This window comes from Podarcis cretensis, assembly GCF_951804945.1.
Source record: "Podarcis cretensis genome assembly, chromosome: 11".
Taxonomy (NCBI): Eukaryota; Metazoa; Chordata; class Lepidosauria; order Squamata; family Lacertidae; genus Podarcis; species Podarcis cretensis.
This window is the reverse complement of record NC_137180.1, coordinates 4,140,806-4,165,212: the sequence shown is the minus strand read 5'-3', so window position 1 is coordinate 4,165,212 and position 24,407 is coordinate 4,140,806. Positions and strand designations below refer to the sequence as shown.

Genomic DNA, 24,407 nt, shown 5'->3' with positions numbered 1-24,407 from the left:
ACACTCTTAAGCCCGAAAATCTCATACCTGGGCTCCGTAGCTTGGCTTTCAGCTTCTTCTGGTCAGCTTCTAGCTGCAGAGAATCAGCCTCCATCTCAGGCTCCAATTCTGCAGAGTTCCATGGATCGTAGCAACCGTCAACTGCTACCAATGTCAGAATTCAGGGCCGGTCAGAGGTATGTGCCTATCTCTCCAGGCACCGGCTGAATTCCTTTGACCTCCCTCCGGCGACTCCCGGCAGTAAAAACACACGAGGTCCGTTCCGGCGATTTTCCTCAGGCTGTGAGAAAAACACACCAAACTGCTTCTCCTCCTCCCTGCTCTCCAGCATATCCCCAGGGAGGGGAATCAGACTCAGACAGAAATGTATCTACATGGTTTTATTCCTGTCTTTCACTTCAGTACAGAGAAAACATGTCCGCTCTCTTCAACAAACAGAGAGAAACTCCAAACTCCACCCATGTACATCCTGTACAGGTCATATGACACACACACTGAGCTAACATCCGGTGCTCAGTACAGAATGGACTGCCCCTTTGTTTCCATGGCAACAGTCACACACATCCTGTTTGGCTTTCCAGCCACAAGCAGCTGACTTGGCTGCTATAGCCTTTGCTTGCTGCTGCATTGCTGCTTTAGAATAACACCTAGCAGTTCGAAAGCACCCCCGGGTGCAAGTAGATAAATAGGGACCACTTACTGGTGGGAAGGTAAACGGCGTTTCCGTGTGCTGCGCTGGCTCGCCAGATGCAGCTTTGTCACGCTGGCCACATGACCCGGAAGTGTCTCCGGACAGCGCTGGCCCCCGGCCTCTTGAGTGAGATGGGCGCACAACCCCAGAGTCTGTCAAGACTGGCCCGTACGGGCAGGGGTACCTTTACCTTTACCTTTAATGCACATTCTTCAGTGGGGGGGGCAGGGCAAGGGACATGCAACTCTAGGTGCACATTAAAATACATCAGAGGACAAAAAATTAGTGGAGAACTACAGATTCTTGTTGTGGTGACATTCATACTTTTTAATTGTGTAGCCTGAACATTGCAATGTATCATGTATCATGTATCATGTATCATGTAAATCAGCTATCACAGCTGGATGTTGTGCTTTGTCTCAGATGGAGAATCCAAAACAGAGTTTGAACAAGATACCAGCAGATTCCAGATATCCAAGGAGCTTATTAGCAGATTAGTCTCCAAGCAGAGATCTTAGATATGAATTACATAGCATTATACAACAAGCTGTCCTAAAACTAATAACTTAAGTTAACTACTGAAGTAACTTAAATTGTCCCGAGCAGCTATTCTTGAATCTAAAAGTAGATGATCTGTGCCACCCAGTGGACAGAAGAAGAATATTTAAACAATTAGCCTGAATTTTCTGAACATGACAGAACCTTAAGAAAGGTTACTCTATTGCAGAAGAAAACAATAGGAATTTGCATTTTCTGTTGTGGAGTTTTAGAATTAAAGTCATTATGTTGACATAACACTGGTTTTGCCTTCCATGCAGATTCTCCTAACCTATACTTGAACTAGCAAAATTGGGATGAGCATTCCCTCCTCCTTCTCCTGTGCAAATAGTTGCTGACCAGAATTCAGATTCAAAGTACTCACAAACCTGACTGTGGACTGATTGTTTTTACAATCCCAGCACTGCCCACCAATCTGCACTGGCCACCTAGTCTTGACAGTCCCACACATCTGCCACCAATCTTTCACAAAGGGTGCACTTACCATGCTTATATTATTACACATAGGGTCTCTGCCACATACACCATATATTAAAAGTATGTATTAGCATTATCCCAGTTAACGTCCCTACTGCCATCATTTTAAGTCAATAATAGCTTTGAACGCCTTTTCTTGCTAGATATAGACATGGGATGAACAGATCAGAAAATGAAGATTGGAAAGTGAGATGTATTACAATTTATTAAAGGTTACTATAATATAAAATAATAGGTTTATTTACAGGTTGGATATATAACAATGTTGCTTCACCTATGTTAATGTTACTGTTATTTTAAAGAAGTGACTATATAGTTGCTGTAGATCCTACCTTCAAACATTAGCCAATTAACCTTTTAATCTTCACCCAAGTTAAATCACAGGCTATTTAGAGTTCACGATCTTTGCAGTTTAACAGCCAACTGCAGGTATATTGCCTGCAGTTCTTCCATAGTATTGCTACTGGAGTCTTCCTCTCACCCTTGCAGATCTTCTTAGCTTCTATTTCAGCTGTGAAGCATTGGCTCATTCCTCTTTATCAACTGCCTAGCCCTGGGGGCCCCAGTGGCACCTGTGGGGACCACAGCACCCTCAGGTACTTTGTTTGGAGCCTGCCAAAGTCCATACTCCTCCCGCTTTATTGAGTTTATGAGCTTGTTAATCCTGTTGTTGTATTTTTTGCAGGGGGGGGGGGTTGTTGCCTACTTTTTTGTCAGTTTTTTTCTCTTTTGGTGGAGTGAGGGTGTTTGTTTGTTGGTCATCCCCACCCCGCCACTAAATCTTAAAGCTTCAATATCTCTGTGTTGGGAAGTTCAGCAGGTGCTGCTTTGACCTTCACTGTGAAAGGAAACCAGCACCTGTGAAAGTATCAGTGTTCTGTACCAATTAAAGGTAAAGCTGAAATCAGAGTTTGGAAGCATGACTTGACACAGCCAAGGAAAATCCCTGGTGCCACCTGTTTTGCTTCCAGCAGTGTGCCAAGACTTTTTAATGCAAGAGAACATATTGGATCATGTGACACCTATGGCAGCCAGCCAACAAAAACAACATCGTCTGCATGCCTTGCCCATGAAGGTGACCCTGCACACTTGACAAAACAAACATCTCCGCTGTGTGGACAGGAAACCTGGGCACATGCCAAACACAGCATGTGGCTGGGGCGTGTAGCTGTGAGGCAGAGTAGGCAAGAGGGCAATCACTCTCTTTATAGAGAAGCACGGTATCTTAAGACAGTAGTATTGCTCAAAGCATTCTCAGGGCCAGCCCACCCAGGAGGCAAAGGGAGGTGACCACCTCAGGCAGCAGGATTCACAGGGGCAATAGATCCCAATGTAGATCTTGGTCTTTAGGTAGATCTTCACTCACTCCTTCCCTGGTGGAGGAGATAGAATTTTGTTCTCCTCAGGTGCCAAGGTGTCTTGGTTTGGCCGAGCCTTATTGCCATAATCAGAAACTCTGCAAAAAGGAATCGCCGAATTGTAGACTTGGAAGGGACCCCAAGGGTCCTCTAGCCCCCCCCCCCGCAGTGCTCTTCCTGTGCCTGCTTCCTGCATCTTCCCTGATGGAGAGTTCTCATGGGTGAAGTCAGGGAAGAAGTAAAAAAATATAAAAATACTTAACAAAATTTGTAGAAAGGTTTTGACAGATTTCCCCGAGCCCTTGGGGGTCAAAGGCAGGTAATTTAAAAGAAGTGTTGTTGGGACATTTCACTCCGAATCTGCTAGAGGGTCAGACAGAGGATAGTGCCAAGAGGGCGTCCTGCCCCGCCGCCCCCCCCCCAAAGCCTGGCTAGGCCCTCGAGGCTTCTGGAAATCTTGCCCCCCTTTTCGTGATGCTGCCTCGCTGTTCATTTCGAGGGCTTTTGACCTCATGCTTTTTGTGCCGAGGGCGGAGAAAGGCAGTTCCAGGGCTCCTTCCAAGCCTTTGCTGCGGCGGAAGGGGCTCGCGATCACTACTGGGGTTGACACGCGTCCGCGCATGCAGACGAGGCGAGCCCCGCTGGCCCACGAGGCAGCTGCTTTTCCTCCCAGGATTCCTCGCGCGCTGCTCGCGGGAGGGGGGGGCGGGCTTCTGGCTGTTGGCCGGCCACGCGCAGGCGCAGAGGCGCCCCTTCCGCCGCCGTCGCTCCTCTTCCCTCCCCGCAGAACCGGATCGGGGAGAGCGGTGGCTCCGCCCCCAGGGGGCGGGCTCGAGGCCGCGAGAGCTGGAACTTTCCAGCGGCCTTTCGCCCCCGCCTCCTGTGACGCTGCGCGAGGCCCCGCCCCTTCCGTACCGGCGCAGCCCCAGTCCGCCGCCCGCCCGCCCGCTCTCCCTGCCGTGCTGCTGCTGCTTCTGCCTGAGGGGCCGGAGCGGGGCGCTTCTCTCGGGCGGCCATGAGGAGCCTGCCGTACTTCTGCCGCGGGGAGGTGGTGCGCGGCTTCGGCCGGGGCTCCAAGGAGCTGGGCATCCCCACAGGTGAGCGCGGGCCCGGCCCTCGGGGCCTTGGTGGCGGGCTTCGCTTTCCTCCCGCCCACCAGACCTGCGGCTTCAGAGACCTGCGAATGGCCTCGTGTCCCAGACCTGAAGCCACGCGGGAGAATATCCGCGACCCGATTCACCGGGATTTCGAAAGGAGGGAGGAGTATCTGATAAGGAAACCGGCTCCTTGTTCCCGACGGCGGCACAATGAAGAAGAGGCAGCAGGGAGCCAAGGAGATAAAGAAATAGAACAAAACCACCCTCTGCTGGTGGATCAATAGCTTTGGAGAAATCTGATTTAGAGGAAAAATGGGATATAAACGTAGCTGTTGCTTTCAGTACATACAGTAATTGGATCTAAAATTAAACCGAATTTAACATTAATGTTAAACTCTGATGCAGTTGTGGGAAGTTAATATTTATCATCCAAACAGCAGGGACTTTTATATTACGGAGAAATAGTGTTTTCTCGACCAATTGCCAACTGCATTTTGCATGATTTTGGGCACCGTCCTACCCTCACCTGTAAGCCAGATGAGTGACCTCTGGGAAGAGAACAGGTGCTGCTCCACTGGAGATGGAAGCCCCCTTGGGAAGTCAGTGGCTTAGCCAGGGTGGGCCGCACTGCCAGAACGATGTCCCTCTCACTTCCCTCCATCTGTGACACAGCGTGCAGGAGCTGGCCCAGCCCTCTCTACAAAAGCAGCACAGAGCTGGAGTCCGAGCCACTGCATTCCTGCGGGGCACCCTCCTGCTGGAGGGAGGTGGTGGGCAGATGCCAGCCCCTTGTTGCTTTTGTGGGTGGCGCACTGCAGACCCCACACGGCTTGCGGGGCCAGCATGTGCCACTTGTGTCCTTCTCAGCCACCCTGTGGTGTCTGGGGGCAACACAGCAGCTCCACGTGCTGCAAGCCCAACCCTGGGCTGTGGTGCTTTGGGGAGTGATGCACTGGGCTCTGGGGTGCCTGGACTTGTCTGGAACCATGGGCTCTGGCAGGCCACCCCAAGGTAAGTGCCACCTAGGGTGCCCTGCCCCCCTAGCTATGCTACTGCCCACAGCAAGTATTGCTGGCTAGTAGAGTAGAGGGAAATGGGGAATATCATGGAAATGCCACATCCTTTGTCCCTTCATTTCCCAGATACGTCTCACGTACGGGCACCAGTCGTAGACTTGGCATAGCTAATTCACTCTCATTGCAGACAGTAAATGAGAGGATAAATTAAAAGCTGCCTCAACCTCCACCCTGTCCACGGTAAAAAGTCAGGGCTGCAGATGTGGCAGTTGCTATTCCAGTGCATCTCTCCCTTCCATCAGTGTAAAAGTAGGATTGGTGTACGTTATTCCTACCCACCTCATTTTATTCTTACAGGTAGGCTGGGCTGAGCTCTAGCAGGTGTCTTGTGGCCGCTCACTGAACTCCATGGGACTAAAGTTCTCCTAGTTTAATTTGATGCACTAATCACTTTGCACCAAGTTGACTGTCAGGTCTTAACCTACAGTCTTGAAAATTTTGTGGAGTATTGTGGCCCTTGTCTTAAAATAAGTTAGCTTGCTTAGTGGTTTTGCAGATGTACAGAGAAAATTTTTGCATCTCTAAAGAAATAGAAGTACTAGAGGTTTTTGGATTATTGTGTTGTGCAGTATATCAGTATAGCCGTTGTGGTTTTTTTCCCCTAGCAACCAATTACTATACACAATTGTTTCACAAACCATGACTTGATAAAGAATGGATTTAAATGCCATCTTTCTTGGTGACTTAAAACACTGGCTAAAACTAGGACAATCAGAACCCAACCTTGATCTGGATTCTAATCATGTACCATCTAAATAGGAATACCAAGTTAACTGAACTGACCTGGGGCATCATCCTTTTCCTATTGTTTATGACAGGTTTTAATGTAATTGTTTCATTTATATTTTTCAGCTAACTTTTCTGAGGAAGTGGTTGATAGCTTCCCATCTGATATATCTACTGGCATATACTTTGGCTGGGCTTGTGTTGGAAATGGAGATGTGCATAAAATGGTTGCGAGCATAGGCTGGAATCCATATTATAAGAATGTTAAAAAATCAGTGGTAAGAGCATTATATTTTATCTAGCTTATGAGAAAACCAATGTACTTAAAGTTGGAACAGTTCCTGATAATATTCCTTGATAATGTCAGAGCTGATCTGAATGCATTAAGGTCTGCATGCTGCTAAGCTCACAATTAAGGAGTTTTCCATAATAATAATAATAATAATAATAATAATAATAATAATTGCAATAGCATGGGGGGGAGTCCCTTTCAGCTTTATAGGAAATACATTTCCTATTTCTGATCTTTGATGACAGATCAAATACTGATATTTAACACTTTAAACTGAAATTGGGATACATGTATTGGCTGTGACAGAATGCTTCTTATCCTGAGATCAATGGTAGTTACTTTTAAATTCTCCAAGAACCCAGGTGTTATGTGCTTCATCAGAACTAGTTTGGCTGGAAGCTGTGTAAACTCATGAGGAAGTGTTCGCTGAACTGAAGGAGATACACAATTGCTATTTCAAACTGATTTCACGTGAAAGGCTAATATATTAGAAGGGTAGGTAGAAATAAAATGGTACGGGAAAGTTGGTAGCAGTAAACTGTTGTGTGAAAGTGCAACAGGAACATATGCAAAGGACTAGCAACCTTAAAGGGTTTCTGCCTCTATTGCACTGTATTGTTACATGCGTAGCACCTAGAAAGGGGTTTTTGTTTGTTTTGAAAGTGTAAACTGCAGTATAGTGTGAAAACTGTACTCTGCCTTCTGTAGTATGTAATATCTGGCCATTAGGATTGCTAAATTCTCAATCAAGCCTATATATTAAATTACGAAACTGTTGTTCTAGGAAACACACATCATTCACACCTTCGCAGGAGACTTCTATGGAGAAATACTTAGCATAATTATTGTTGGATACATAAGACCAGAAAAAAACTTCAGTTCTTTAGGTAAGTCCTAAGTACCTTTTGTAACCACTGTTAGTATAGCTATAGCAGTATTTATTCATTCATTATTTATTTACTTTAATTATTTACTGTACTTATATACCAACTTTCTGCTGAGGGACCCAAGGTGGGGGGCACAGTCCGACTAGGGCAGCCCCAATGTTGTCTTTGCCTGCCACCCTTGTTCTCTTTTTCCCTTCTCAATACATCCTCTCATGGTCATGACATCTGTAACAAGCTAGATATCCCTTTGTCAAGCTGCCCAGACATTAACTATTATTATTTAGTAGCTTCATTTTTGAGTGAGATGGAAAAACTGTATTTTGGAGTTTCCTATATCAAGATACATGTCCCCCCTCCCCCCCCCCCCAGACATTTCCAGGATGCAGTTGTGTATTGTTTGTATGTCCTTGTATGTTCTCCCTGTGTACTGCCAATGCATTTTAGAACACAGGGTTATATAAAGGCAACTGTCTTAATAGGAAATGTATTTACTCTCAATATGGTGTACATTTCTTGGAGGATAGGTGGGAACAGAATATAAACTTACATTTACAGTACCAGACTGGTAGATCTCAATTTGGCACAAAACAGAGAAATGTAATACCAAATCATGCCTTTCTCTTTTGCAAACTACAGATTGTGCAAACCATACTTTAAAACATTGAGTTAGTTGTAGTTTACAGTTTTGGGTTTTTTTCTTTATATTTTGTCTGAATTCAGTCAAACGTAGGAGATGTACTAAGGTTCTTGGATGGTCGTCATCAAGGCAAAGGCCAGATCTGTTTAGCTTAGCAATGTTGCTGCATCATGTGCCTTGAGACATTAGCTCGTCCAATATGGATGTAATGGCAGCTGGTTTGCTGTGCAAGAGGAACACTGTGACAAGTCTGATGCTTGTCCATGTACAGTCATACCTCTTACTACGTTTGCTTCAGGTTCAATCTTTTCAGGTTGTGTCCCGCGGCGAGCCGGAAGTAACGGAATGGGTTACTTCCGGGTTTCGCCACATGTGCAGACGTGGCGAATTGCGACGTGCAGACGCGGGTTGCGTTCTGCTCATGATGCAAACGGGGCTCCAGAACGGATCCCGTTTGTATCCAGAGGTACCACTGTAATGCCAAACTGGTTTGCTTGCTGTGTCTGAACCAATATTGAGTCTGCCCCTTATCTGTGATAAAGTACCTTTGATACTTTTGAAGAAGGCTTTTAAGAATGTTTTCTGAATCTTTTATTCAGAATTAGTCTGTGAAATGGTATCAACTTCTTTTCATTTTATACAGATGCACTAATAGCAGCTATTCAAGATGACATTGAAGAAGCTAAGAAAAAACTAGACTTGCCAGAACACCAGAAATTAAAAGAAGACAACTTCTTCCACACTACTGTTACCAACATAGCTAATGGTCATTGAGTGATGCCACTCATTAATTTTCACTGTATATTGCACTAATTTTAGTGGCTGTCCTTTAGAGAGAAAAAAATCTGTAACCAGTATTCCTGTGGTTTAAGAGTTCTGCTTGTATTGGTATTGAAGTAAAATAGTTAGGCAAAAGTAACTTTTATTAGTCTACATATTATAATGGCAAGTTAGGAAAAAGGTTTCACCATACCCAGGGCAATGTGTACACACTGTTACTATTACTAGGTCATCCAAGGCTCAGAAACAGTTTTCTTAATGTTGACAGGTAATATGTAAATGTTTCTAATGATGGTTAGCTAATCTTTAAATGAGCATCCTTTTCTGATTTTAAAGGTCAAAGCAATCATGCCAGACACTCTTGTAGTGAGGGAAATACAATGGTAAAGTAGACTTCTCTTTTGGATACTTGGTTTTCATTTGGTACATAATTAAAAATGGGTTGCATCCAGAGGAAAACTAGTCACATTTCAGGATTTATGTTGTGCCATTGATTTTAATGAGACTTCAAAACAGCATTTTTATATACTTATAACAGAGTTTGTCTTCTGTACTTGATTCTCAATAGGGTGCAAAGACCCTGGTTTCCAGAGAAGCATTTGAAACCAGATAAATCAGAAACTTTAAAATAACAAATATTCTTTTCTTTATTGTAGAATGATTAAAAACACATTTCAGTCTTTGTCTCACCATATCTATGCACAACGTAACTTTTACAAAATGGATTGTAAAATAAATGGAGATTTCAGTGATGAATTTAGCTGACTTAGAAGATGTATGGGGCTTGCTTTGCTGCTATATAAATTTAGCAGTTGCCTCTTGGTGAAATGTCTGTGTATAAGCACTCATTAGCGACATTGCCTGGTTGTGGATTAAATATGGTATAGCTTTGATTTATGGCTTGCATAATATATGACTTGCCTACAACTTTAGTGATATACATAGGGTGGAAAGCAAGGGGGATTGGCCTAAGCAACTTTTAGCTTTTGCAGAAGCCGAATTGATATCAGAATTGTGTCTAATTCTGATTCTATGTTAAACCTTCTTTTAGAAGTACACATAGTATACTTCTAAATTGTTGAAGCCTTTTATGTTAAACATGACCAAAGTCCTACAATGCAATGTTAGACTGCTTAGAAAAAATGTGTTGGAATGTAAACTTTTGGGCATTTGTGCAGTCCCAGAAAGAGCCTAATTTAAGAATAATGCAATATATTTGTAGGGAGCTAAATACACAGCAGTTTTCACATGGTTAAATGTGTAAACATGTTTGTGGGCAGTGAAATTGCAGTGGGAAGTCCTGCTATTAATCTGTGTTGAAGACCTACAAATGAGTATGCAAGCTGAATGTGCATTTGAAGATCATACCTTTTCCAGAATTCACGTGCACACAGGTTGGAAATAAATGCAGGGCTTGTCATTGTCACCTTGTTTGCCTCTTATGTGTTTATTGTATCTTTTTTTGTGGGAAAAGTGCTTGTATATTTCAGAATTTTCCCATTGTGTTGATTTGCAGAGAAACCTCTAGTCTCCTTTTGTCATTGTTGAAATGTTCCTATATCCATATCTGAATGATGTAGTTAAGTTTAAATATTCTGGTTTTATTCAACTAACTTTTACACAAAGTACACCCATTGAAATGAATGGCTATAACTAACTTGGGTCCATTAAGTTGCAGTCCATCTATCCTGAGTAAAAGTTAGTTGAATACTAAGTTAGTTTTTAGTAACATGTCCACTATTCTCCCCGCCCCCCGCCGCCCATGTCCAAACAATTAGGCTTTCCTCATTTTTAATATATTAGATATTTATGATTTGGGTTTCCACTGACTTGCAAGTTCTCTGTGTGCCAGGTAATGTGTATGTTCTAGCATGCAATTAGCAGGCCTGTAGCAGCATGTTTCTGCTTCTTCCAGCTTCAGGGTTGAGCAGCACAAAATTAGGTGGACTTAGAGCCAGAAAAAGCGCTTCTTCCTACTACAAAGTTCTGTAGTGCCACATGGAAAAGTCCCCTCTCTGGCTCAGGAGAGGGAAAGGAGATGCCATGCCAAGCTGAGCTATTGCTTCTGGAAAATAGGTTTGTGGAAGCTTACCCCACAATAATTTAAATGTTAGCAATTGGAAGTAAGCATACTGTCTGACGGAGGTGATAACATAAGCTTAACGGTCTGAGGTCTTGATAATGTTGCTACCTATGATTGTTTACCATTTGTGTTGTCTTTAGAAATGAGTGCCTTCTGGAAGGGTTTATGAATCTTGAGCATTTGAATTTGAATGAAGAGAATGTAGTCACAGAGTACTTTAATTTTGTGAAAAACTGCACTATAAAGTATGAACAAGAAAAATGTTCATTGTTCAGTCCAGATAAAAATACATGAGTGTATGAAATCATTTATTGAATTCTATCTTTTTATATACCTGTATTTAAGATGATTCATTTTAAATTTACCACTGTAATTTTATTAAGGGTTTTATTTTTCTACTCATTTCAACAAATAAAAGTATGGAAAATGTGTATATGTAACTATTCAGTTTGTCATACTTGATGTACAAAGAATACAGAATAACATGCCTAGTTTGTCCACATCTGGCACTTCACATGCATTACACTGGGGTAGCAGTTTGCACTAACTGCCATATTTTTCCATGTATAAGACCATGTTTTTTGCTAAATATTTTTGGTTAAAAATTGGGGGTTGTCTTATACACAGATGGTGAATGCACAGGGGTTCAGGCTCTGGTGTGGGCAGTCTTGGCTCAGGCTCTGGCCCGATTTCTTAATTTTGGGTTCAAAAAACGGGTTGTCTTATACATGGGGTGTCTCATACACAGAAAATATGGTATTGTTTACTCCACAATTTATGGCAATGTTTATTGTGAATATTTTATGCTATTATGTGTGAAATGTGTACTGCTCCTGATCTGCTTTAATTGAGCAACGAGAGATTATTTGCTTTGGGACTACAGATTCTGTCAAATATTTACAAAACTGATTAAAAAGTATGCTCCACTTCATCCTTCACTAACAAGTACAAAGTATAGTTAGGAACAAGGCTGTGGTCTAAATGTTATCTATTTGTTTAAAAACATGTAATATGAACGGAAATACCTATTAGCTAAAACGGCACAAAAGCCTTTCTCCAACTCTTTACTTGTTGCCTTTAATCATGGAGACTAATAATTGCCCTTTTAAAAAGAAAGAAAAATGCAAAGCCTGTGCCTGGGTAAGTATGCAAGAATGCTTACGCTTTCTCTCATAGCTGCATATTGAAGTATAGACCTATCACATCTATGCAGAGGCTACTTTTGGGTGCCAAGTACATTGGAGGGGAGCCAGGAGCAGTGAGACCATGTAGAGGCAGATTCAACCTTGCAAGGATGAGCATGACATGCTTCCTTCATGGGAACAGGAATTCTGATGGCCTGGGCCTCTGGTACCATGAAGAAAGCCAACATGTATTGTAGCTAGAAAATGCTGCCAGTGTGCCCATTGTCAAGGGAATGGAGCTGGCCCACCAACTCCTTCATGCATTTAGTAACTAATGCTTAACGATTTAAGAAGAGCTTCCGTTCTTACCTAAACTTCAGAGTATTCTGTGAACTCTTCAGGGAAAAATGTGGGCAATAAATTAGGTTATTCCCTCCCCCACCAAGGAGATTCACCAAGTACCGGTAACACTTATTGGTCACTACCTTCCCAAAATTAAACAAAAATAGGCAGCAGTTTTTATGCTTGCATTATCTACAAAATAAATGTGCAAATAAGACATTAAAGGTATCAGAGTATCTTGTCCAACTTTCTGGATGACATAAAACATGGACATTTGCAAGCTTTCATAGAAAAATAATTCCAGTGGCAGCTTTCTGGCAGAGCTGTGTGTGTAATGAGGCAATCCAATATCAAATATTTCAACGCCATTAGATTAATTTACTGTTTACAGCAGTCTGAACTGTTGGAATTCTTTAAAGGTTCAATTTATTCTTAAAGATACAACTACTAGCTAAAAGTTCAAACTAGGTATCTGTCATGAATAAGCGCAGCAACCTATAAAAATGTTGCTAACTAGTCATACACATGTTTGCAGAGACTTCAATTGGATACTCAAGAACTTTGTTAATAAAACGACGGTTTTCTCAGTACCCAAAAAGTATGCTAGGAAGAATTGGCATAAGTCTCTTGTTCTCCAAAGGTTTTCTTTTTGCTAGTATTACATAAGTCGTTTGTATGCTTGGTCCCTTTGCCACCTTTTTAAACAATTCCATCTGTCAAAGGAAGTATATGCCTGTTTTTACTAATATTTTCTTACTTATGAAATATGCTGGAACTGCAGTATCTGCTATTGAAAACTGACATTTAATATTTGAGGCATTCATTTTTTAAAAAAGACTCATTTCATAGGCATATGCAGCACATTCCATTAGGGTAGGCACTTTGGGAATTGAAACACAATTCTGACTATGAAGCCCAATAATGTCAGAATGAGCGCAAGGCAGAAGATCACAGACTCAGATGCATGCACACACAAAGGTGGAGGGGATAAAAAGAAGGGGTGGAGACACAGGCGTGCCCACAAGCCCACCCCACACCTATTCTCCCCCCCCCCGCCACTACTTACACTTCATGACTTTCCACACACTGCACACCTAGAGAACAAGCTCTCCATTGCTGCTGGCAGTGCTGCTGCTACTCCTGTCACACACGCAAAACAGAGCCAGCCAAGATGGCACGGCTGTACTCTGACCGTGTCTCCAAACATGAGTAAAATGCTGAGGCCACAGCCTCATTTTTCTTGCAACATTAAGGTGTGCCTGTACATACGATACCTGGTGCAATTCATAGCCTATTAGAGTTTAAGAAAACTCAAGTGATTTGATAATTGCACGGGTTAATTTTACTCTTCCCTAGTACTGGTCATCTTCCTGTATCTGCCACTCAGCATCTTTTACAGCAAGCCAAAAAGGAAACTTTCCCCAACAGCCATTCATAGGAAAGAGTAGGGCTAGTAAGGGCCGCATAGTTTAAAATCATTATTTTTTTAAATTATCAATTATATTCTGCAGTAAAGTATTTGTTTGAACAAGCCATTTATTTTTATTGTCTGCTTAGAAATAGTAATGATTACTTAAAGCTATTTACAAGGAGGGTGTCGCAGAAAGGAACCCCAAAAGTAACCTAGCCCAACCCCCTGCAGTGCAGGAATCTCAACTGCAGCATCCAGTACAGATGGCCACCCAACCTCGGCTTAAAATCCTCTAATGAAGGAAAATCCACCACCTTCCAAGGGAGTCCATTCACTGTCAAACAGCTCTTACTATCAGAAAGGTCTTTCTGAATGTTTAGTCGGAATCTCCTTTCTTGTCACTTGAAGCCATTGGTTCAAGCCCTACCCTCCAGGGCAGGAGAAAACAAGCATGTTCCCTCTTCCATGTGACAGCCCTTGAGATATTGGAAGATGGCTATTATATCTCCTCCTGTTTAAAGTAGGCAGGTGTTTGCTTACCTCCTCTCTTCCTATCTTGGGCTGCAGGTTCCTCTTTACATCATTTATCCTGTTATCACCAGGTTGGGCATCACTTTCCTTTTGGGTGAAGACCAGAGGCAAAGTAGGTGTTGAGTAGTTCAGTCTTCTCTTTGTCACCAAATAGCCATCGTCTCCACACAATGGACCTACCACTTGTTTGCTCTTCCTCTTGCTTTGAAGATAGCTGAATAAACCTTTTAAAACTATTTTTAACCTGTCTTGTAAGCCTGAACTCATTCTGAACTTTAGCCTGCCTGACTTTCACCCTACAACTGTTGGCTACTTGTGTATACTCCTTTGTGATTTCCCCTTTCTTCCATTTCTTACACGCGCCCTTCTTAAATCTTAGCTCATCTATAAGCTCCATATGCAACTACACCAGCTTCCTTAGATGCCCCCCTCTTTTCTTGTTGGTATTTGGGTCTTCAATATTTCACCTTTAAGAAACTCCCATCCATCTTGGACTCCCTTCTCCCGGAGTATTTCTGGCCATGGGATCTCCCCCAGTAGCTCGTGAAGCTTTTAGAAATTGGCCTTCCAGAGTGCCTGTCTGGCTACACTCGGCTTTCCCTTTCCTCTGTATCATGAAATGCAGAAGGACATGATAACTTCCTCCCAAGGTTCCCAACACTTCCACTTTGACAGTCAGTTCCTCTGTGTTCATGAGGAAGAGGTCTAAGATAGATGATCCTCTTGTTTCTTCCACCTTCCGGAAAATGAAATTGTCAGCAAGGCAATTGAGGGTTTTTTCTGAATACAAAGTCTGGATCCAACTCCATAGTCATATATGTATTCTGTACCCTAGGCATGTTGTATTCATATCAAAATGTCTCATAATAAGCATTGTTTTGATTAAGAAATAAAAAGACAATTCTGATACAGAGTGAGGGACTCAAGTAATCTCTCTGCCCTACAAGGTTGCGTCCTTCTGCATTCTTTCAGTGCAAAATAAATTGTAAATATGGGTTCTTTTTCTTCCCTCCAGTTTTAGTATAATACACAAATGTTTTTAGTTGAACTGTGTAATGCTTACAATACAATCTAATCAGCATACTTCTATATAAATATTTTTTTTAATCTGCTGTCATAGGCATGACAGGTTTAGTGCTTGAATTACAAGTGAACAAATATTGCATTCCCTAATGATACTGTTTCATTTTTGCATTCCATTCATTTAATTTATGTTTTGGTGCAATGTTAGGCACTCCTCTTCCTATCATCATGAGCCATACAATTAATAAGAGAAGTGGAACGATTAATTCCCTTGCATTTAAAAAGGTAAAGGTACCCCTGCCCGTACGGGCCAGTCTTGACAGACTCTAGGGTTGTGCGCTCATCTCACTCTAGAGGCCGGGAGCCAGCGCTGTCTGCAGACACTTCCGGGTCACGTGGCCAGCGTGACAAAGCTGCTCCGGCGAACCGGCACCAGAGCAGCACACGGAAATGCCGTTTACCTTCCCGCTATAAAGCTGTACCTATTTATCTACTTGCACTTAAGGGTGCTTTCGAACTGCTAGGTGGGCAGGAGCTGGGACCGAAAGACGGGAGCTCACCCCGCCGCAGGGATTCGAACCGCCGACCATGCGATCGACAAGTCCTAGGCAATGAGGTTTTACCCACAGCGCCACCCGCGTCCCTTCCCTTGCATTTAAGTGCCATTAAAAAACAACCAGTTCTGCACAATCTTTTAAGGAACCAAAAGACAGTACTTTTTGTCCAATTTATAGGGTTTTTCCACAGATGAAATGTGCCAGTCTGTAGCCTGGGAAACAGTCAAATACATAATTTCCAATATCAGAGTGTTTCAAGTGTTATGCAAAATTTTTTAGATTTATTGTAACGTTGGCTTTGTTCCATTTGTGGCGGACATGGGCAGAAACCTCCAGGTTAGGTTACTGCAACACATTATATGTAGGGCTGCCTTTGAAGATGCTTTGGAAACTTCAACTGGTGCAGAATTTGGCAACCAGGTTGATCACAGGGGCAAGATGGGTTGAGCATATAATGCCAATCCTGTCCCAACTGCACTGGCTACCAATTAGTTCCCGGGCCCAATTCCAAGTGCTGGTTTTTACTTATAAAGTCTTAAATGGCTCAGGACCACAGTACCTCAAAGGCTGCCTCTTCCCATATGAACCTACCTGGACCCTGCAATCATCAACAGAGACACTTCTTTGTGTGCCTCCTCCACAAGAGGCCCAGAGGGGAGCAACACAAGAACAGGCCTTTGCTGCAGTGGCTCCCCATTTGTGGAATGCTCTCCCAAGGGAGATTTGGCATGTGGTGTAGTGGTTAGGAGCGGTAGACTCATAATCTGGTGAACAAGGTTTGATTCCCCGCTCCTCCACATGCAGCTGCTGGGTGACCTTGGACCAGTCACACTTCTCTGAAGTCTCTCAGCCCCACTCATGTCACAGATTGTTTGTTGTGGGGGAGGAAGGGAAAGGAGAATGTTAGCCGCTTTGAGACTCCTTAGGGGAGTGATAAAGCAAGATATCAAATCCAAACTCTTATACCTTCAGGTGCCAGGCAAAAATGTTCCTCTTCAGCCAGGCCTTTGGCTGATTGACACCTGATGCAGACTCTCCAAGAGTCCCTACTTTCCAGGGGTGTCCCTGATTTAAAGAAGCCATCCGATTTCTCATTTGATCCCAGAATGTCCCACTTTTCCTTACGATGTCTCTATTTTCATTGGAGAAATGTTGGAGGGTATGGAGTTATCTGACCCTGAGCCGTTTTAAGGCAATCCTGTTGTATATGTTGGAAGCTGCCCAGAGTGGCTGGGGCAATCCAGTAAGATGTGTGGGGTATAAATGGTAAGATTATCTTTATGGAATGGGACATCCCTATTTTCATCAGAGAAATGTTGGAGGGTATGCTGATGCCCTTTTAAATGTGTTTGTGGTTTGTGTTTTTATTTTGTTTTTGTATTTATTATCTATTTTGTGTTTTTATCTTGTATTTTTATGTTGTGAACCACCCAGAGATCTACAGATGAAGGACATTATACAAATTTAATAAATAAAAATGAACATTTACACAGAATGGTATTTGCAGCTACTTCCATGAGAAATGCACTTTAATGCATACTAGGAAACATTAAAAAGCCGAGAGACCTAATAAATTTGGTGGCAATATACCCTGAAAATGGAGACTAGTGAGAGATAAATCCATCACAAAATGAATTTCAGTGCAAACTATAATCCACCGCATCAAGTAATATCATGAAAGCTCATTCCAGTATGGTTAACTATTTAAATATAAATACATCTCTCTTAATAACAGTACATAATTTAACAGATTGGCAAGATATTTGGGGCTAATGGCATGATTAACATACTTGTGTGTAATTGCTTGATGACTCTCAGATGAATGTATTCTACTTCATCTCAATTAAAAGTGAAATAGAAGGAAGTGACCTGAAAGCTCTGTCTGTGCTGCAGATTAGTGACACCAGCCATCAAATTAGGAACATGCATGTATGAATTGGAACTTTTGCCTGACCTGTTTCTTTTACATTTGTATAATAGCTGGATGAATGAGATGACTTTTACTTCATGTGGAATAACCCAAAAGATACAACCATAGACACCCACATGTAAGGCTTCCCTCCTCTCCTCCAGACTGCCCCGGAGGGTTGGGGGCCTCCTGGAGGGCCCAGGAAGCAGCAGGAAGGAGAGGAATGGGTGTTCCTGTCATGTCTGTTGGTGCCATATCAAGTCATATCAAGCGACGCATTATATAATCTAAACCCCAATATTCCCAACAAAGCAGTGAAAACAAAGAACACAGGCTATGGGTGGGGAAGCTGAACCTTATATTGCATTGAAGCATGCATATTTATTGGATGGAATTCAATGGTGTGCTATGTTGAATGTCCCATCTGCAGAAGCATATCAGCTTGCCAGATGGAATGATTCCTCCTTCCCCACTGTTCTGGGTATTCTCCCGAGCACGACAGGGAATTTCAGGGGACAATGAGGCACATAGGCAGAGGAGGAAAAGAAGCCTTGTTGAGCACATGGAAGCCTTTGACCAGGGATTCTGCTGCCAGCGTTCTTTATGTGAAATCCCATTGTGTGTGAATGGAGTTGCCAGTCTGCCAGTTGCATATGGAGCTCTGAACCATTGTAACCCATTCCAACTCTTTTTAGCATTGTGTCACACAAAATAAGTAGACTAACAGGTGAATAAAGATATGTCAGATAAAGAAGACACCATATCATTTTGTTCCATGCTTAGAGTGGTGGTCTTCTTAATTAAAGAGGACTATAAGTTGGACATTCAGCTCAGGTGTTTTGTGTACTAGAAATGTATCATGAGCCCTAGGGACAATATAATATAATAATAAGAGAGCAGGAGGAAGCAATTATATTATATTCAAACTATATTTGAAAAAATTCTGTGTGGATATAGACAGCCATTTACCAAGGTGCTAATTTAGGATAGTATACACATAATTACTTGATAAGCTGAATGCCATCTCCTCCTTCAAAGCAGTATGTATTCCACATCCACCCACACTCACATACAATGGTTGCAAATATATCTATTGTAAATGGCTGTCTGTACCATTCAGGTGAGATTCTGAGTGTGCAGGAAAGACAAAGTGACACATAATCTAACTAAAGGTTATCTAAAGGAGTAACTTTCATCATCATACTCCAGTTCATCTACTTCATCATCTTCTAGAAGTCCATATTTAAATTTGCGATAGACTGTGCCATCTTGGCCCATATAAACAATATCATCGTCATCATCGTCATCATCATCTTCATCCCGGTCCTTGTATTCAATCACTTGATCTTCATAATAACTGGTGCCCTGGTAGTGGTTGCTTTTGAGAGAGGCAAGTGCCTTTGCATTATCTCCCAGCTTTTCATATCCACCTTGCTTTACTGGCTTGGGTTTGGCCCGTGATCTTCTCCATATGAAAACAGGAGCTCCAATGGCAAGGAGCAACAAAATGAGTACAGCAACAACCAAAGCTGCAGCTTTGCCTTTCAGTCCCTCTGGCAAGTTAGCGATGCGTAATATACATTCATCTGAAAAACAAAGCCTTCATATATACACACATATATACACACAAGCACACATGCATGCACACGCATTTTTAAAAGTGGAAACAAATTTTAGGATAAGGATGAAGAACCTTTTCCATCCAGTTTTGAATTCATCACTGATTTGTTCATGCACACAAAGAGATAAACATGAATTTCTCTCTTCACACTCACACAAGGCCACCACTGCCAATACTAGTTTTGGTTACAATCGTAACCCTGCTTGCTTGGGAGTAAGCCCTAACTCAATAGGACTTAATTTTGTGTTGGCATGGTTAGGATTGCACAGTTAGTTAGGAACAAACGACACTAGAGAATCTCCAGGTGAATTCCCAAAACACCTGAAGAAATTTTGAGGTGTATTTGTAGTGTCTGCTGCCAATCCTCTGTGACACAAAGCTTTGTCCATTAACAAAGAGAACCAGCAGGGCACAGGAGTATTGTGTTACGACCAATGCATGTAACAGGTGCACGTCTTAGGTGGCAAATCTGGATTTTACCACTGCAGTCTGCTGATTTAATTTCACACTGCAATTCTTCACAGGACTTGCATACAGGAGGGGGAGCGGGGAGAAAGAGGAGAAGGAGAAGTTACTGTGTACAAGACCATTAAACATTTCCCATCAACCCTTTCTGCTCATTATTACCTTGCGTTTTACTGCAGTCACAGCACTCCTGAGTTTGCACAAGTTCAGAACTCTTACAGCATGGCACACAACGATTTTCATCCAGGTAGATCTCCATGTTAAGATGGCATTCTGTACAGTTGAAGGGACCAGGCCCCTTACACTGCATGCAAGTGTCATGACATTTTTCACATCTTGCTGGGTGCTCCTTAAAGTCAGAAACACCGGAAGAAACTTTTACTTTGACTCTATAAGGTGAAACCTACCATACAATATTTAACTGTCTGGTCCCAAACAAAAAGTGTACATGCAACAGGCCAGGTGGCTTTCCTATAGCCCTTTTTAAAAAACCAGAATCCTGCTGATAAAGCTGTTTAGCTAGGAGGAAGGAGCAGGGAGGACTAAATGCAGCTATTGAATAGCCAATCAGAAATATTTCACCTTTAAAAAATCTGCATGTTTGTAGTTCTGCCTATTGCATGGGCTAGTGAATCACGCACACTGTACCTATTTGTCCAGTTCTTTATCCAGTTCTTCATTCCTTGCAATGCCATCTTGACTGCAAGTCCTGCAAGACCTGCTCCTGCCTTTTTCCATTTGGCTTGGAAGAGCAGAGCCATGACTGACTCCAGCTACAAAGGTGAAGCTGCTGAACAGACACTTGGGCTGTGGTGTTGTTTAGGGTTCTTTTTTGGGGTGGGGGTTGTTATTGCTGTTTTTTGTATCTTTATTTTAGAACTTGTGATTTATGTGGAAATTGTTCAGTTTGGTTGTGTCTTTTTAATGTTTTGTTTATTGTTTATTACTACTTTTGTTACATTGTAGTTATGTGTGTTTTTCATGTTGTAAGCTGATTTGAGCATGGTTTGAACTGTGACAAGGCAGCATACAAATAAAATTATGTATGTATGTACCTGTGCAGAAGCTTATTTACATGCATGTGTTGCTTGTAGCTGGATCAAGGCCACTGATAACCTTGGGAAGCTGGACCATGGGATCAGGCTAGAGATCTTCTTATTTCTTATTTGTTATCACAGAATCACAGAGCTGGAAGGAACCCTGCAACCATTAGTTGCTTCATATATGAGAATAAGCGAGTTGGAAAAAATAGGACAGCGCAATGGGTGCTGGTAATAATTTGTAACAAGGAGAGAACAGGAAGTTAATGTATGGATCGCTTGGTGAAATGTTTCAGAATCACTAGTTTAATGTAACAATGCCAATGAAGGGTGTGTGTGTGTTTTTGTTTTTTTCTTTGTCGGTTGGTGCATGAAGTACCTCTGAGGCTTTGTATTCTCCTAGCAAGCATTCTGAGTTGCAGATTCCAGCAGCGAAATGGTAGCTCCATACACAGGATGTGCAGAAGAGTGGTCCTTTCCCTTAAAACAACAAATAAAATCACTTTAAAAGGGTAAGTAATAGAAAATCTCCCAACTTGCAGCTCAGTAGTCTTTGCAGTCCTTTGCAATCCTTTAGGCCAAACAGATAATTGGGAGCTCATTTCATCTTATTATTTTGTAAGTTGGTGCTGCTCTTGGTGCTGCACCTTAAATCAGGCAGCAACACAGTAGTGTGTCCTGACTCACCAGTTGAAGATCAGTGGTTTTTCATTTAATTAACAAAGTAAATAGAGTAAAATAAGCAGGTTGCCGTGTTTGATCCCTAAAAGCTAAGCTGATTTTGAAACAAAAACCATTCTAGACTTCAGTTAAATAATTCTACTATTACAATATCAGTTTCAGACACTCCCCCCTTCCCCTCCATAATTACACTTGGGGAATTGTGGTTGTCTTATCAGCCAGCCCTCGGGTCTGCAGCTGCTGAATGCCAGGTTAGCTGATGGTCTGATTGTGGGTGAAGAGGCCAGTCTGACCTGTATCACTGAAACCTGGGTGGGTGAGCAGGGTGGAGTTGGTCTCACCCAGCTGTACCTATCTGGGTACTATTATCAGGGCAGACCTGAGGGCCAGGGAGGGGGAGTTGCTGTGCTCCATAGAAATCCCCCCCCCCCGGCTCTCTGTCCACTTGCAGGGGAATCTAGTGTGTGTGTTCCTGGCTTTGGGCAATCAGGATACATTAGCGATTCTGCTGCTTTACCACTCATCTCACTGCTCAGCAGTCTCCCTGCCTGAGCTGACAGAGCTGGTCTCAGAGGCAGTGCTGAGGACCCCCAGATGGATAGTTTTGGGGTGCTTCAACTTCCATGATGACATTGCCAAGGCAACTGGTCCTGGGGTGGCTGAGGACTTAATGGTTGCCGCAATGACCATCGGGCTGCCCCAACATGTCTTCAGCCCATGTGACAGGCCACACTCTGAAACTTATTTTCTTAATTAGGCAGGAAGAAGCTGATCTGAAAGTGGAGGAACTTGACATCAGTCCCTTGTGGTGGTCAGATCACTTTCTGTTGAGATTTAGGCTTTCAGCATCTTTCCCGCTCTGCAGAGGCAGGGACCTACTAGGGACCTACTAGGATGGTCCAGCCTTGGTAGCTGATGGATCCAATGGGTTTTCAGATGGCTCTGGGGAATTTTCTGGTGAAGCCCCATCTGACCTCTGATGACACTATCATTCCTGAGCTCCCCCTCCTGCTTCGTGGAGCCTGTTTAGTATACTTCAGAGCTTAGGGCGAGGAAACAAGCTGGGAGACATATCAAATGCAAGTGGAAGAAAACTGCAGTCAAATGTAATAGAACACTGGTGAGGGCTCGTCATTGAGCCTACCTAGTGGCAGTGAAGGCAGCAAAGAAGAAAAAGACTTTGTGAATGCAGAAGCATATAGTGTGGTATCTTACCACTGCAAGTACGGCAGGTTGGATGGCACCGCTCACAGCTGCCTGCATCACGATCAGCATAGTAATTTTCAGGACAGGAAATGTGGCATTCATTTTTGGAGTGCAGCAGGAATAAATCTTTATCACAGGACAGACAGTCTGTAGATTCTGGTCCCATACACTTCTTGCAACTTTTGTGACACCTCTCACAAGAGCCAGTAGAATTGTCTGCATAGTACCTGAAACAGACAAACAAAGCACACAAGGATTCTAAAGAAGGGTAATGTCTCTTGATTCTCTTTGCATTTTGAAAATCTGAATTGTTAACAGATGCTGGGTGTTTGTGCTTTGTAATAGCCATGAAGTTCTAACATGAAAATGAGTGAAAGGGGAATCTCGCAAAAGAAAAAGGGTGTGTGTGTTTGGTATTACTGCTATGCACCTTGATCATTTTGGCAAGGATGGCTCATAAATTTAGTCTCACTATCTTGGCATTCACTGATATGCTACAGCCAGCAGTTCTGAAAGAGTTCCAACTTATAAACTAAACCTTCTTTTTGGGGAGTTGCAATATTAGTAAATATCGGTAAAAATATCTTCCCCTTTCCTCTTGGGTGTTAGTTGATAGGAACATTAACATTTAGATTCAGTATGCCAGGAGATCCTCAGGCTACACTCCTCAATTCTAAGGGAATTATGTTACAGTTTAGCATAGCTCCTATCCAAGAGAGCTTTTTAACTTGAGACCTAATGTCTTACCCAGTTGTACAAATGGATACACATCCCTTTTCTTGCTTGTACCAGCCTGGTGCGCAGGACAGGCACTGTCTGCTGTGCTTCCCATTGCAAGTCTCACAAGTCCTGTGGCAAGTGTGGCATTGGCCTTCATCCCTGTCCATATAATATCCATCTGGACAGACTTCAACACAGGTTCCATCTGCAGAGAGAACAGCACCAAATTACAGACAGGCAGCATTCCCCTTTTTGCACTGCAATAAGAAACATCAACTCAACTGTGCTTGGGGATACTGAGAGTCTTACAAAAACCAATTCTTTCTCATTTTCGCTTGTAACTCAGGAAAAGGTTATGGAAATCCTATGGCGGAGTTGCCAGGCACTATCACATGAATGTCAGTGGCAAGCTGGTGTTAAGGTGCAAGGAGTAACTGGTTTGGAAAAGTCAGTTCCCTAGATAAAATCTACTGGAAGATTACCATTAGCAGAAGGTATGAGACTCTCATGATCTGATCCAGAGCACCTGCCCACTTTGCATGTTTCCCAATGTCCTTGAACTGATTAGACAGCTCTGTGCAAGTTGCTTACTTTTCTGTCTACGTGATTTGAATCATTCACAGAAGACAAAGAAACAGAAGATGACAAAGAAGGATACAACCTTGGGGAAAGGGCAATGCTTACTGAGAAGAAGCATATCTTGGGGACAGCTGAAACACTGATCTTCCGCAGGGCCTGTACATTCCAAACACTTCCTGTGACAAGGGCTGCATGCTTTGGTGTATCCATCATAGAACTCAGTGCTGGAACAGCCTTGGGGCATCTCACACAGGCCTGAAGTAGTCATCAACAGACCTTCTGCACAGGTAAGGCAGTCAGTGGAAGAAGAACAGGTCTGACATGTCCTGTCACAGTCTGAAATGTGAAGAATCACAACTATTTGTTCAAGGCTCTTACAAGTCCCAGATGGCTACTTGGCTCCTTTTAGTCTATTTATACAGTTAACTGTCAATCTCTAGCTTTGCCTATGTCTCTATTGCAACAGTTTCTGCATCCATATCTGTCTTTTTCACAGAATGCATGCTGTACCAGGGATCATGTTACATTTATTCCCA

The 24,407-nt window shown here is 42.8% G+C and overlaps 2 protein-coding genes across 2 annotated transcripts in view; one reads left to right on the top strand and one right to left on the bottom strand.

The window, feature by feature from the left end:
* The first annotated feature begins 4,024 nt into the window (after positions 1-4,024).
* Positions 4,025-11,102, top strand: RFK (riboflavin kinase). Its single transcript, XM_079996184.1, has 4 exons — positions 4,025-4,181; positions 6,110-6,261; positions 7,060-7,162; positions 8,443-11,102. Exons 1-4 carry the CDS (start codon positions 4,100-4,102, stop codon positions 8,571-8,573), a joined length of 468 nt encoding a protein of 155 aa, XP_079852310.1. The 5' UTR covers positions 4,025-4,099; the 3' UTR covers positions 8,574-11,102.
* A 5,993-nt stretch (positions 11,103-17,095) lies between these two features.
* The window catches only part of LOC307226505 (proprotein convertase subtilisin/kexin type 5-like), a gene marked incomplete at its 5' end in the record, with an annotated part of 64,566 nt that continues 57,254 nt past the window's right edge, over positions 17,096-24,407 (bottom strand). Inside the window, 6 exons of the mRNA XM_079995206.1 lie at positions 17,096-19,145; positions 19,808-19,994; positions 21,065-21,165; positions 22,582-22,799; positions 23,320-23,497; positions 23,977-24,207. Coding sequence (XP_079851332.1) covers positions 18,733-19,145; positions 19,808-19,994; positions 21,065-21,165; positions 22,582-22,799; positions 23,320-23,497; positions 23,977-24,207 — 1,328 coding nt within the window. The 3' untranslated portion in view covers positions 17,096-18,732. The remainder of the gene's footprint in view (positions 19,146-19,807; positions 19,995-21,064; positions 21,166-22,581; positions 22,800-23,319; positions 23,498-23,976; positions 24,208-24,407) is intronic.

Coding starts and splice junctions, on each gene's coding strand:
- RFK (XM_079996184.1), top strand. CDS start 4,100: ATGAGGAGCCTGCCGTACTTCTGCCGCGGGGAGGTGGTGCGCGGCTTC. Junction 4,182..6,109: donor GGAGCTGGGCATCCCCACAG/GTGAGCGCGGGC, acceptor TATATTTTTCAG/CTAACTTTTCTGAGGAAGTG. Junction 7,163..8,442: donor AAAAAACTTCAGTTCTTTAG/GTAAGTCCTAAG, acceptor CATTTTATACAG/ATGCACTAATAGCAGCTATT.